The sequence below is a fragment of the Prinia subflava genome, chromosome 4 (genome assembly GCF_021018805.1).
Source record: "Prinia subflava isolate CZ2003 ecotype Zambia chromosome 4, Cam_Psub_1.2, whole genome shotgun sequence".
Lineage (NCBI taxonomy): Eukaryota > Metazoa > Chordata > Aves > Passeriformes > Cisticolidae > Prinia > Prinia subflava.
In genome coordinates, this window is record NC_086250.1 from 51,770,608 (window position 1) to 51,786,216 (window position 15,609).

The 15,609-nt window shown below is 38.7% G+C and overlaps 1 protein-coding gene across 2 annotated transcripts in view; it reads right to left on the minus strand.

The window, feature by feature from the left end:
- Positions 1 to 1,814: 1,814 nt before the first annotated feature.
- The window catches only part of CADPS2 (calcium dependent secretion activator 2), a 288,930-nt gene continuing 275,135 nt past the window's right edge, over positions 1,815 to 15,609 (minus strand). For both annotated transcript variants that reach the window (XM_063396763.1, XM_063396762.1), the window contains 2 exons: positions 6,441 to 6,545; positions 1,815 to 2,766 (listed from right to left, as the gene is read on the minus strand). In XM_063396763.1, the coding sequence (XP_063252833.1) occupies positions 2,596 to 2,766; positions 6,441 to 6,545 (276 nt within the window). In that variant the 3' untranslated portion in view covers positions 1,815 to 2,595. The remainder of the gene's footprint in view (positions 2,767 to 6,440; positions 6,546 to 15,609) is intronic.

Consider the following 15,609-nt stretch of genomic DNA (forward strand, 5'->3'; position numbering starts at 1 on the left):
TAGCGGCCCTGGACAGAGGCTGTGGGTGTGGTCCCTGGTGAGGCCCATCAGGACCATGATGGCCTACAAACTTCTGAGAACTTAACAGGTGAAATTACTGTAACCCACTCTGTAATGGTCCAGATTGACAGGGAGAGTTGTTCATTTCATCAGGAAACCCTTCTTGGCATGGGGGCAGCTTGGGACAGAGGAAAAGCCTAAAGTGGAGGTGAGTGCAAATCACAGTTTTCCACGGGGCTTTTGGCTAGCAGGGCTGGGCAGAGAGCCTAATGCCGGGCCAGTCTCTGTTGAAAGAGACAGACCCATCACTTACCTCCTGGGCTGTGCTGGTGACAGGCACTTCTGTCCTGGTGTTTCTAGGTCCCACTCCAGTTCCCTGCTCTGTTAGTGGCTTGCTAAGGATAGCGTTCAACGTGGATATTGCTTCCTACTATTGTAGAGTTACTACTCTTGTAGTTACCTGGGAACTTTAAAAATCGAATGCCTTCTGATGAAAGCCCTGCACAGACCTGGCACAACTCTGCACTAGGAGGGAAGCACTCCACCAGTAGGGCCGCTGAAGTGATACCTGCCTGCACCTCTTTACACCTGGCTTCTTCACAGGCACCTCTGCAGGGTCTAAGGAATGCCAGAATGGGGAGAGGGCAAGCAGGGAGACTTTTGCAGAGACAAAGCTCCCTCTGTGTCTGACTGACACTGATCTCCCTGTTTCCTTGTGTTTAGGAGATGCATGTTACACTGGACAGGGACAGCCTGGCCTCCTCTGCACCCTGCTGTCTGCTACAGCCAGGCTGGGGCTGAGACTGCAGCTCCTGCCCAGGCAGGGTATCCCTTACCAAGTGTGGGTCTCAGCTAGAGTCCCAAATGGCCCTTCAAGCATCATCAGCTTCCACACACCAGCAAAACTAGGACAAATGACAGGGAAGGAATATGCAATTATTTTACTGCTATCAAAACCTAAATCAGCAAATCCATCTAGCAGCCTGATAATAGGGAAAAATGCTACTTGGGCTCCCTGTGCCTCCTTCAGCCCAGCAGAGATGGTGATGAAAAGCTGAGCAGAATGGTCTATCTTACCAGCTCCCAGTTCTTCCTTATAGCTGAATTCACCTCAGCTCATGGGATGACTAGGCTGGTTTGCCACAGAAAAAAATCGCCACTTAGGATTTCTCCCTAGACACCTAGGAGAAGTGTAACTTGCCCTTCCCTGCTTGGCTGAGCTTCCAAGTATGCTGAAAGCCACTTTCCCTGCAGGTCTCATCCTCAGTTCCTGCAGCCCTGCATGCTTGCAATAGACCCCTGAAGTCCTACAGACTGTTCTTGCACAGAAACTTCATATCAGCCTTGTAAACCCACAACAATTCCTCAGTAAAGCCCCTTAGGTATAATGCTATGGTTCAACAAGGACCTCAGCAACCTGTTATTACTTCTTTGGGCATCATCTGTGTTCTTTCTGATTTTGTGTACATAAACTCAGGAATTAGTCATGCTCTCTCTCTCTCACACACACACAAAAGGCTGCTGTATTTCTTGTTAGCTGTGCGAGTTTTGACTGATGAAAACTTGAATTCTTTCTAGTTCATCCTGAGGGCATCAAAAAGCAGGCTGTCTGTTCATCTGTCTGTTCATCTGTCTGTTCATCTGCTACTGAGGGAGTTTTGTATGCTTTTTTCCTTTATCAAGGCATTGTATCCTTGGGTACTTATTTGCCATATATATCTGCTGTATAAAAGAAACATACTTGCTATAAATAACTATGTAAATGAAATAATTCAAAAACCTTGTTCTCATGAGAAATCATACAATGGTTCAAATTGTTTGAAATACTGAAAACATCTTTTAATTGTAGAATTCTATACAAACTTGGGTAGATACATAAATGGCCACGACAAACTGTGTTCTTATTGCCTGAAAATTTTCACAGAAATACAAACATAGATGGCAAGCTTACTGACATCCAACAGGATGATATCTTTAAACTTGCAAAATGAATAGACAAGACACTCCTAAGCAGTTTGTGTTTGACTGTCCTTGAAGTTCTTCTGCTTATATACCAGCCTCAATATACAAAGAACCAAGATTAAAATTTTTAATGCACATCACATAATGTAAAATTAAGCACAAAAAAGATAAAGAAATTATAATCCTGAAAATACACTATTTTTTTTTTTTTACCTAGGGCATTGACTCATTCCAAGGATGATTTCCTGTATAGTTGTGTTTTAAGTGAGACACACATCTTGTTTCTGCACAGGACATCAATATCAGATGGAGATACAAGAATGAATGGTAGCAAACAAAAGGGAAAGAATTGTAATCACAAGTGGAACTCAAACTCCATGCCAATGTTCTTGCAGCCCTAAGCAAAGCTATACATAAAAATATGCTACAACCATTATTCTCAAAAAGTCCTTGGCACTTTTCCTCTGATAATCTTACTTTCTTTTTTAATGGAGCAAATTACATTTCTGCACCAATATCATAAGGCAAAACTATAAATGCAATTACAAGGACAAGTTACCAAAAAACCCCAAGGCAAAGATAAACCCTGCCCTCAGACCGTCACCCCCCAGCTCTGAGCTTTATGAAATGACATTATCCTTCCTCCTCATCGCTGTCTTTCATGGTAATGCCCTGAAGTCCTGCGGCGTCCGTGACCGAGGCCGTGGCCTCCTCCACGGTCAGGCGGCTGTGCACGGTGTCGTAGGTCTTGCTGTTCAGCGTCCCCTCCAGCACGCCCTGCAGCCTGAAGTCCCGGTACGTTTTCTGTGGCAAAAGTAAAACATCCCGGATTGGACCCCAGCAAGTCTGAGTGCCCTCTCACTACACACTGGCCATTTCTAGTGTGCCAGTGGCACAGGTTGATTGCTCCTGCAGGTTAGGGACCTATCACCCTGATAAAGATTTTGGGCTGCATGAGATTTCTACAAATTCTAGAGATTCTAATTTGATGGTCTTTCCTCTAAGAGATTGTATTTTGTGCTACATCATACTCTGACCACTGATTTCTCAGTAACTTCCATTTGTTTCATTTATTCAATAAGACACCAGCTGAGAATTTTTCTAAATATCTATTGAAATGTGAATTTGGCTACTGGTAGTTCTGGTCTGTCATTTCACAGAAAATGTAAATGCCTGACCTTTTCCCCATAGTGTAATTTTATTTATATTTCTCTTTACATTTCTATGCCAGATAAGATAGAATAATAATATATTACATTATAATATATACTCTAAGAATGAATACAGATTATGATCTACACTATATAGTGTCAGAATTTCTCAGGTGACTACCTAGTTAATTTACATTCTAACTCTACATTTTGATTTGCATCTTCTCTTTTTTTCATTTCAGAAGATAGTGTTTCCCTGGTATTTACCCTTCCTATGAATAAACAGGTATGACTTTCTTCTTTGTTTTTCCATTGTGTAAGAATTCCGACTGGAATTGTTTTATTCATCAGTGCTATGTTCAAGTAAGCACATGGAAAAATCACCTATGTACTTTATTTTAAATTGTAACACATTTGAAATAATCTTTTCTGATGTTACTCATAAAGGCTTAAAAAGGACAAGTTGATCTAGGCAGGTTCTTAGTTTGCATATGCTATCACTACAAATTCTCAAAGTTTTGGAAGAGAATATGGGGAAAAGAAAATGGAAGATAATTAAGGGCTATCAGGCCCATTCCTCTCCTGAGGAGGAGACCATGTACAGCCCTTAGAGAAAGAAAAGATTTGATCTTGTTTCACTCAATAGTTCAGAGAACTGCAAAAGACCACTCTTGAAATGGGTAACATTCAGTTGGGGGATTTTTTTTCAGCCACTATGATGATTATTTAAACCTTGTTTGAATCACTGCAACTGAGATTTATTTGACTTTCACAGGTCAACGTCAGAGTCAATGGATGCAGCTTATGTTTTGCTCACACACTCCTGTGAGTACCCTGCCTGGTCTTTTTCAAGTGTCACCATTGCATTCCCTTTTCATAACACTGTGCATTCAATTTGCTTTGATGCTGTTAACGGGTCCTACAGCAATTTCCTTCACTTTTACATTGTATTCTTCCCATTCTCAGACCAGCACTCTGGGGTTCAGACATTGCTCTTCTCTTGACATAGTTTTGCAGGATAATAATGTTCACTTCCAAGCTTAATTTTTCATTTCGTCCTAACTTTCTTTATCCTTGACCCTTCTTTAGTCACATCCCTCTGCACGTCTCAGACATCTAATGAAACCTTTATGCCATCATAAGCCTTTAAAGAGAATAAAGGGAACAATGTTTCTTCTTCTAGGCCTTCATAATAATGGCACTACTCTTGCTGCATCCAAATCCAAAAGAATTATATTTCTCTTTCTCATCCCGTGTCCTTCAAAAATGACTTCCTACTTTTTGTTGTTGTTGTTGTTTGGGTTTTTTGGGTTGTTTGTTGGTTTTTTTCTTAAAGCAGACACAAAAGTACCTTCACTCGCTCTAGTTTGGAGGAACTGTCCCTCCCCATGTCTCTCTGCAGCTGGGCTGCAGAAGAAAAGGTTTTTTATGATACTCCTCTTGAGCCATTGTTTTGTATTTCCCAGCAGCCTCCTGTCTGCTGAGTTCCTGTTTTACTAGTTCTATCTTCACACACCAAAGCCAAGGTCCACAAATTTTTCTGTTTTCCAGATAGATAATCTGACATCATCTTCTTCAATCTTTAATATCCACAGAAGGTGCCATGGGATAACACAGCTGGAATTTACATGCAGAGCAAACCAAGGATTTGGGCACAGAAAGGCCACTGCCAGAAGCAGTGTTCCAACCTCCAGTGGGAGTCTCCTGCTTTTGAACAAGGCTAACCGGTGTGCCAGGTGGCAGAGGGAAGGCAGGTTGGCAGTGCTGCTCATCCCCCTGAAATTCAGTTTTGTAAGAGTTTCCTTTTCTCTCCCTGCTGATATTCCTCTTGTACAATTTAGCCTGCCCATTCTCAGATCTCATGGGGCACAGGTTTCAGATCCTCCAGTGTCTATCTTCTTCCTCAGAGGATGATAGCTACCTTGGCAAGGGACTTTTTACGAGGGCATGGAGTGCCAGAACAAGAGGGAATGGATTCAAACTGAGAATAGGTTTAGATTAGATATTTGTGAAAGTTTTACTGTGAGGGTGGGTGAGGCACTGGAACAGATTGCCCAGATAAGTTGGGGATGCCCCATTCTGGAAGTCTTTAAGGCCAGGCTGGGTGGAGCTCTGAGCAGCCTGGTCTAGTGAGAGGTGTCCCTGCCCATGACAGAGGGGTTGGAACCAGACAGTATTTAAGGTCCCTTCCAACCCAAACCATTTTATGAATCTGTGATTCACTTGAGAATAGCTTTAAACCTTTCACAAGAGCCATTCATTTCAACAAGCAAACTGCTTTTGCCATTTGGGCACATAATGAAGAGCCAAATCCTGCTCCCAGAGAAATTAGTTAAGGTCAAAAACAGCAAAGCTAAGCTTGGGTGTTTCAGTGAGCCATGATGCCATCATTATTATGACTGGTTTCTTGGGTCTCTCTCTGTTCTTTTTTTTTTTTTCTGTTTGAATCCTTAAAGCTGCAGTTGCAATTCCAGTGACCACGAGTTAAAATGCTTCTGACTTCATAGTCTTGCATGAACTTCACGAGAAAATATTTTTAAGAAACCAAAGTCACCACTGAAAACAGGTGTTTCTTACTCATTTGCACAGATAACAAGAACATCCCAAGTGAAACAAGACAGAGTTAAAAGGAAAAAAAAATCTGAAATTGTTTTCTGTCTCTTGCCTAAAGGTATCAACTAAGATCTGAAAGGGAGTTAGAAGGAAACTTTTTTATGGTAGGTTAACCCATAATAGCCAATTGCAAGGCAAGTTACACTCTGCTAGGAAGCATTTGACATTTGGCCAATGTAAACGACTGAGGACTGAAGTGGTGGGATTGGTGTTTCTATTAATACTTATCCCTGAGTATGAATGGTTAGAAAATGTTATCTAATACACTGAATACTGTTCTCAATTAAGCCCAGTAATTACATGTGCATTAAAAAAAAATAGTTCCTTTTTTTAGGAGAAGGGGAAAATGGAGAAGGAACACTATTGAAATTATTCAGGTAAAACAAAAAAAATGGTAACAAGACAAATAATAATTTAGTAAGAATAATCATATGGGATGCTGTACAGCTAGCTGCAAAATTCCTTGGAACTATCTTAATTGTCCCCAAGTCCAGAATTTATGACAAATACCAGTACACATATAATTAGCATTAAGGGTTTTAATAAGTTATTTTACTTCTGGAATTTGCTACAAGTGTGGGGAAAAAAAATTCCCAACCTAAAACTATGTAACTTTACAACTTTATTCCACATTTTCTAACTTTTGGGTTGATCATACATGTTATTACTTTTCTCTCTTTACTATGCAGTCTAATGCAAACATATTTTATTTACCTTCACTATCTTGATGAGAGTCTTCAGCTGGTAGATGTGAAGCTGAACGTCTAATCTGTCAGCCAACCACATGCATATGACTTTCATGGAGTTGCTGTACCATTGCTGAAAAGAAGGATAAAAAAACCAACAACAAACACCACCAAATAACCCTGCAGTATTCATTTAACAGATTTGGTAATGAGAGGTAATGAAACACTTTGAAATGATCACAGATCAGCACTTAAAGTCAACAACGATATAATTTCCTGTTATGAGAACTGCATGGGTCAGTAGGAAATCAAATAACTTGACCTAAACCATTCTTTACATGAATTAGCACCTGCCATTTTATCTTTCAGTTACAACATGTTCAAGCAAAATAGCGTTATGCACTTTGTTATCTGTCAGTGCGAATGGATATTAAAGGTACAATTACAGGAGAGAATTGACAGCTAAAACAGCAAGGATGGAAACAGGTAGGGTATCTTGAGAGACTATTTACAGTAACTAGATTTTTCAATCCAAACAGGAAAACAGTACCAGAGAATAAGAGAATAAGGAATTTGTCTTTTTCTTTTTCTTTTTTTCTTTAATCACTTTATCATTAAGTAAAAAAATATCAAAAATCCCTGGAAGCTGTTTTTAAATATGATCAAAACACTACTCCACCCTTTCCAAAATAACCATATTAAGGTTTTGATTTACATTCATTACTAATTATAATTACAGCCTACCTTATTTCCTTTTTATGTCTTAGGCATGAGTATCTTTTCAATCAACACTTCACAAATGGATGGGTCAAGCATAAGCCCTCTGCTGTTAGTGACTGTGTTACTGTAAAAAAATGCTCAGTTCCAAATAGCTACTGTAATAGTTCTTTCACATTAATGGGATTAGAAGAGATTTTACTAAATATAGTTGTAGCATTTTTTCCTCCCTCCTGTAAAATCACAACCAGATGTCATTTAGTCAAACTGTAAAAAGGATTTTCTTATATTTTAACAGTGAGAGATTAAAAGAGTTTGTGTCATAGCTCTGTTTCTAGTCTCTTTTCCCAGAGGAAAGAGGCTTAAATTCTTTTCAAATATAATTTCCCATGTCTTTGCAAAATACAGAGATATGCGAAGAGAGGAAATCATGTGCATATTTTAAAATTCAGCATGTTAGGCAAGGTATATTTTGTGAAAGTAATTCAAAGGAAGTATCTAACATGTCTCATTATCCACCTCCACATGAAAAAATAAAATAAAATAAATACTGAAAATATAAAGATAAATTACTTGCTACTGGATGTAACAAAATAAAGAACTAGAACTCTTCCATCAAAATGTAAGCTCTCTGTAAAAAGCTTGAAAGACATACAGTAAATAACTACAAATACCTTTTCCTTACAGGGAATGGAACAGTCTCATCACATTATAACTATCAGTTTTAAGATAACTTTGAAATTAGATATTCATATAATAATTCTTCTGTTAAGTTTTTTGAATGTGTTAAATTGTATTTTAATTATAAATCAATGGAAATAAATTACTTTTGCTTTTTAGTTTCTCCTATTAATTTAGTATTTTACAGAAGTGAAAAAACCCACCACAAAAAAGGCAGACAGCTACATATTTCATAAAAGTAGTTTGATTTAGTCACTAAAATACAGGACTGATTAGATATCCACAAAATACTGTTTTTAAATCACTGAATGACATTCTTATCCTATTTACATTATTTCATCCTTAACATTCATGCTGGTATTAATTTCCTTTGTGAGTACCTGCAAAATATTTTTAATGTGACAGATTTGTTACTAAGTGGTAAACTATATGACAGGTGTTGTAGGTATACAGATGTCTAGAAAATAAAATACAATTGTACTTATTAATTGGGGAACTCTGTTGATCTAAATAAACAAAAATTCCTACATCAAACATTTTACCCAAATGTAATAAAATAAGCCAAACAATTATATTATCACTCAGACCCTACTGGTTTTAATTATAAACATAATCCTGGTAAAAAACAACTATTTTAGTAGGGGAGCTTTTTGAAAACTGATATTCCTCCAGTAATGCATCTGTTATGTATTTCGTTTGTATCAAGTAGAAAGCAGAACGGGCTCAAATTTGCTCAGACAATCTACAGACAGGATTGAAAATTCTGAGGCTGGTTTTCCTATGCAGCAATACTGAACAGTGACTGATTACTGACAATAGATTGTTCCAGTATTCTGGCAACATGTTTTAAAGCCCAGCCAGGAAGCTCATTGAAGATGGGTGCAGTAAAACTTCGATTTGACATACCTGTGATATTCTTACGGGCACTGAAAACAAAGCTAAGACATTGGAGGAAATTATTTTTCTACTCAACTTTATGAATGAAAGCAATATAATATGCTTTCCTGACTAGCTTTGTTGCATTAAACTTTCAGTACAAACGTTTAATTTGGTGATTGTGAAATGATACTACAGTACTAGCTCTTCTGTCAAAATACCCTGTCCTGAAAAAATGTTGTTTTATTAGAAAAAAAAAAGTATTTTTAATTCTCACCATATTTTAATAAAAATCACATCCAGTATATTTATAGAATGGTCACAGAGGTACTTGTGGGTAGGATTCTTGTTAATGATTGGTCTTATATCCATTAATTTTGAGGACTTAGTATAGCTGAAGCTGCATAAATTTAAATCTGTTGGACTACATAACAAGAAAATAGTGATTTCCCTATAACTTCTTTTTGAGTCTGTTAAAAAGCACAGCACTGCAAGTTCCTCTCAGAGAATCTAAGGCCACATATTTTGACAACCGTGAGCATGTTAGAGAGGCAGGGATGGCTCTACTGTGACTGATGGGAATCTACTGCAAACCCCAAAACTTCAGTGATTGGATAATTGTCCTGAGATTACCCAGTTGAAACAACAGCAACAACAACAACAATTGCTTTTAACCAGTTTTAAGAAGAAGTAACTTCCCCATTAGTAACAACAGCAGTGAAAGGACAATGCATCTCTTGCAGATGTTCATTACAGAGTACTACTGCCACATTCTTTGCTGTTGTCTGTACAAGAGTAGAGCAAAGCAGTAAGTGCTTATGATATATTTTTTCCAAATATAATAGCAAATAACAGCAGCCAACCACTTTAACAAAAATGTTTGCCTCGCTATTTCCTCCTGTCTCCTTATTCACAGCCCATCCAGCTCCTGTAAGGGCATGCATTACTCACTTCATTTTCCTGAGATACCTCTTTCAAAGTAAAAAATAAGAGAAAAGGAAAGGCTAGGGTTGACTCTGTGAGACCCTTGTATTCATTCACACTTATTGTGCATGACTGTACACTGGTAAATCATATTAGCAGCCCGTCTCCCCATCAAGCTGCTACTTGCTTTCCAGCCCTGGGAAGGTTCAACAAATCAACAGGAGCACGGAAAACAGAACATCAGTCTAATCTAGTGTTTAAGGTGAAGTTTTCAAACCCAATCTAAGAAGATCTTTAGAGCAAGCAACAAGCTGAAGGGCTCAGAAGGTGGTATTGACAATGAAAGAGTGTTGAAATATTGAGAAGCGCAGCACTTGTGCATTTTTAATAACAAGAGGGTCAACAAGGACACAGCTCCCTCAGTGCCAATAGTTGCCACACCAGGGCTATAAACGCTCTCAGTTCATCAGATTTCTTAAACAGTTCATCAGCTTTCTTAAACACCCTAAACCCCCTCAGCAGACCTTTAGTCTTAAATTAACAAACCAAAGCAATGAAAGAGGGTGCAGCTTGAATGGCCAGCATTGATCCCCAACGGGGCTCGGCGCAGCTACAGGCACTGAAAAACTCTTTCCATTGTCAGGAGGAATTGACAAACCTCCTGGCCTAAATAGTGCAGCTCAGACGGGCTGGAGGCACGCAGCTGTAAAGGGCTCCCCTCGCCCCGCTCCCAGCGCTCACAATGCGCCAGGCATGAGCTCTTTGTCAGGCCCAGACTCTGCAATTTTCTAACAAGGATTAAAGTTGTTTCTCGGCAGGGCTAGTGAAAAGCGATTTAGCAACACACCGTGCTTTCTTCAGGCAAGTTAAAGAGAAGTAGTTAAGGAATTTCATTATTCTACTGACCGGTGGAAATACAAAACAAATATAATAAATATTCACCATCTTTCTGGGTGCCTGAGCCATAACATTCGCAGAATGGTTCAATTAAATATAACACTTATCGGCTGAAAGCAAGCACTTCAAATTTATTTTTGAAGATTTATAAAAAGGTGCAGCTGTTAGCCACCTGGAAGGAGGCTCAATACATAGCAATACACAATGGTTTAGTCCTTCTAGGGCTGGTATCCCTAACGCCTGAGACATAAGACCCCGTTGAGTTTCTATACCTTGCCTGCTCTTGATAAATGGGCACTGTCATAATGCCTTCTCCCTGAGTATGGCAGGGAACAGCTTTTCTAGGAACTGCATTTTATGTTCCTGCAGAAGCCTTTATCACACTATTGATCAGGAATTTAGTCGCTCAGACAGCAACAGGATGTTTCTACTTCCTCCAGCTCTACTTGCCCTACCAGAAATAGTAACAAAAAGAATACTTCTCACTGAAGACACTGTACACCAAATGCAGCATAAGGCAAAATGAGAAAATAATAGCGAGCTAATAGAAGACAAAACATGAGCCTGTTAAAATTTAAGGGTTAAAATGCCTAGCTTTTATTAAAGGGCAATGCTGTTATATTGCTTCAAGGTTATGATAGAGAGCACTACAAGCAGACCATGGAGCTTTTAGGACATTTTTAAAAAAAAGTTAAATAGTGAAAAAATAAATAAGTTGTTTCTTAAAAATGCAAACAGCAAAAGCTGAAAAAGGGTCCTGATTTAAGTTTCGTAATTTATTTCCCTTTTTGCAAAATACGAATAGTCATACTGATTGCCTTTGTTGAATGTTAAAGATAATGAGGGACACAAATTCATAGTGTTTTTAAACATAGTCAGAGGTTTAGAAGGTATAGCTGTATTTTGAAGTTAGGTATAGATATTATCCACTTAAATGAGGATTTTTACCTCAGCAATGATGAGTTCATACACTCTTCTGAAAGCTGGGAAGACTTGGTAACTAAAAGCACCCCGCAAGTCATGGGGGTCATCATGATACCACCAAATTTATTTCTTTTGCCTCTTTTTTTTTTTTTTGCTTTTAGGAACTTCTATTTAAGATACACTGAAAGAAATTAAAATCAAACTAAGCATGAGTGGAAAATCCATGGAGTTTGCCTTGTTGGAACCATGGTATTAGCAGGAAGGACTATTAAATGAAGCTTTTTCCCTGTACAAAAAAAAAATCAGATCTATTTAAAGGACTTTGATCTGGAAAATGCCAATGACTAAATCAATATTATATCAAATGCAAAAACTCTATTCCTCATTCTGGTACAGTGCCTTCCTACATTTTCATTCAAGGACTTGTCCAGAAGTGCTCCCATTGCTGTGTCACTTATTTCTGCTGTAAGGCTCCTGTGTTCCCTCATGAGCTCCTCCTCTGCATAGAGCCTCTGATACATTCCTCTTTCACATCACCAGTGTCTTAACTCCTAATGCTTGGCACCATTTATCCAGGCATCTTCCTGGAAACATCTCAGGCTCCATCCAGCTTCCATGTTCTGCTTCCTCCTCTGGGCTGAAACTCTAAGTCATGTTTTGAACTTTGTCTTAGGAATGTGCAAAAATGTTGACAACCTAAATTAGAGGTATATCTATCAGGAAAGGAGAGGTGAGAAGGGAATCAGACACCACCGTCTGCTTCTACACTCATACTTCTGATGTAAGATTTTCTAAGTTTAGTAACTTGAAATTACAAACTCTGTCTGGGTACCCCCCACCCTATTTTAATTTTTTCCTACCCTCCCCCACCCTCCAGCCTCCTGTGTTTTTTTTAAAATCTGATTATAGTACATTTAAGAGCTTACTTCTTGCACTCTACTTGGTCAAGGAAGAAATTTTTTCTTTCTTCCAATGGAATGCTTCCTTTGGCTTTCTTTTGCCTTTCTGGGTTGGTGTGGTTTTTTTTTTTTTTTGTGTGTGCCATTACTCCAACCTCCCAGAAAGCTCAGAAAGCATTTTGTTTTTCTTCAGAACACACACTTTAGTCTCTAGCCAGTCTCTTTTCTGCCTATTTGAATGAAAGATTCCCACTGCCACTCCCAAAGCAATCAGGGGCAAAGGGAAAGGAGCTCAACAGAAAAAGGAAGCCAAACCCTGATGGAAAGCCCTTGTTCTGAAAGACTTATGATGACAAACAAGTGAGCAATTGTTGGATGGGATATTTTGATGATACAAGGAAACAAAATTAATTTTCAGAAATCAATAATGAGAAGAAAAGAAAAACCATGGCTCATTTAAAAGCATGTTAAGCATCTTTGAAATTCCATTTGCATGTTAAGCAAATTCGAAATTGATCAAAAAGGATATAGTTCTGAAAAACCAAAGAACATTTAACCTACAAAAATCTTATCTTTTAGAAGGAAAGTAATTTTTTCATATTTTTGGCTTCTAATTAGAAGATGGCTAGTTGCTATGGAACTGCTGCCAATTTACAAATAAATATACACTTTTAAAGCAAAATATACAGTACTCATCTTCCCCTGTATTTCATATTGGTTGTTAAACAGCAATTTACAATATTTATGCTACTTTATAATATTTGTGACCTTCATTTCTTTTTCCTGGCTTCTTCACATATGGCAAATAAGCTGGGAAACTGGAAGTTTGCAAAATTAGACACACGCAACTTCCTTCCATATCTGGACATATGTAATGTTACTGTTCTGATTTTAAACAGTAGGTACTAACATGATGCTCATGACTGTGAGAGACTAACAGTGTAAACAGTTTCTCTGCTCCACTCTGGATACACACAGCATCTGTGAACAAAACTTCCATAGGTTATTCTGGTGCTAAAACTCTGTGGAGCAAACACTGTCAGTCTTGCTACACTGTGTTGTGTTGCAATTTGGGTATATCCACAAACATCCTCCAAGGCACAGAACGGGGAACATCACTTGAGTGACCCTGAAATGAAAGCCAGCTTGGATCCTCAAAATAAACAAATTAACATAAAGCAAAATGACCAAGTTGTTACTCATTATAACACTTGCCTCTTGCTATCAGGCTCTAGTTTTAAAAGCCCTACAAATGTACTTAGCTGTAGAAATGCTAAGCAGTCTTCCTAAGTGAATGCCTAGCATTACAGAATTATAAAATAGTTTGAGTTGGAAGGGACATTAAAGATCATTCAGTGGCAATCCTCCAGCCATGGGCAGGGATGCCAGCCACCAGACCAGGTTGCTCAAGGTCCCATCCAACCTGACCTTCAACACTTTTAGGGATGGGGCATCTCCAACCTCTCTGGGCAACTTGTTCCAGTGCCTCACTACTCTCTGAGTAAATACTTTCTTTCTAAACAAACCTACACTCTTTCAGTTTGAAAACCACTGTCCCCTCTTGTGTCACTACCTACCCCCAAAAAAGCCCCTCTCCCTCCTTTTTATAAGCCCCCTTATGGTACTGGAAGACAGCTCTAAGGTCTCCCTGGAGCCTCTTCTTCTCCAGGCTGAACAATCCCAGTTCTCCCAGTCTGTCTTCAAAGGAGAAGTGCTCCAGCCCTTGTACCATCTTTGTGGCCCTCAGTAAGGTTAAAGGTCTGCCTGTAAGGTATGCAATCAAGACATCCATCTCTGCTTTAGCCCACTCATCCAGAACTCCCTGGGAAGTTCTCACTCCCTGGAGTGAAATGTTATCAAAGAGACCAAAGGAGACCTCCTAGCTGCATTCCTCCCTTAAAGTAAGAATATTCTTTATCTCAGTATCAAAAGTGGGATAGGCTGAAATTGGGTCAGCACCTGTGCTGTAGCTTTTACACTCTCTGTAGTAGTTTTCATCCTAGAATGTTCTACTTAGACTCCCTGCTTCCTGTGGAGTCAGGTCAAGTACATATTTTTATTACAGTATTTAAACCATCCTGAGTTCTTCTGAGTGAATATTTACAGGAAGTTCATCTATTTCCACCTCATGAATCTTTACTTGCCCATTTACTCTTTATGTTATGGCAGTGCCATGTGACGGAGCTGGCTGTGAAGCTGACAGGGAGATGCACACTGCTGGAGCTACTCCTCTCTTACACATCATTGGGCACTACACTGAGCTGCCCTGATGTGCAGCAGAGGTCCAGCCTCCCTCTTGCTTCTCTCCTCCCCTTTCTCTTTGGACAAAATGTCCTTGGACTGGGCAGGTGCCTGGTTTGCTCCTTTCCATCCCAGACCCTATTGCCTGTGAACACTCTTTCAAGCTATGTAAATCTTACAGCTGTGTTGGGTGGTTTGTTTGTTTGTTTTTTTTTTTTTTTTTTTTTTTAGTTTTTTTTAGTTTTTTTTTTTAGTTTTTTCTGCATTCTGCATTTTCTGCATTTGATTTTTCTCTGCATTATTTTTACTTTTTTTCCTGGTCCTTTAAGTGCAGTATAAAGAAAAAGAAATTAAATGCAATGTAAATTAACAAAGTATACCTTGAAACACCTGAAAATTATTTACAGAAAATCATCGTTCAACATATAGTTCATATAGTTCAACATATTTAGTTCAACACTTCTGCACATTTAAATCAGTACTAAAGCTTCCATTTCCCGTGGTTAAACAGGTGAAGAAGCTGTTTCCACTGACAAATCTGTGTCAGAGCACTCTGCAGCATCCTTATCTATTTTGATCTGCAACATAGCAACATCTTTCTGTTATGCCTGACTCGTTATAGTAAACCTAGATTATTCTTATGGTTTCTGGCACTATTTTTCTTGTAATGTGATCAACAATGTGGTTATCTGTCTATTTGTAAGAGTAATTTATGCAATTTATGCAGAGTTTTGTTTTATTTTCCCTTTTCAACGAAGTTTGACACAAATGAAATACAAGTATAAACATCAAACCTGCTAGTAAGGTTTGAGAGCCACAAGGTTCTCCTGCTGTTTACACGTGTGTGAATTACAGTACATCAAGAAATCAATATTCCCTAGATGGTGCTTGTGCCTGGCACTTCATGGTGAACAAACATTAGGTAAGACAATACAAATGGTACAATCCTTATTGATTTCTCATGACTGTGCAGAATGCGAAAGCTGCAGCCACAGCTAACACTTACTGACAGACTCATCTAAAGTTTCAGTGCTATTT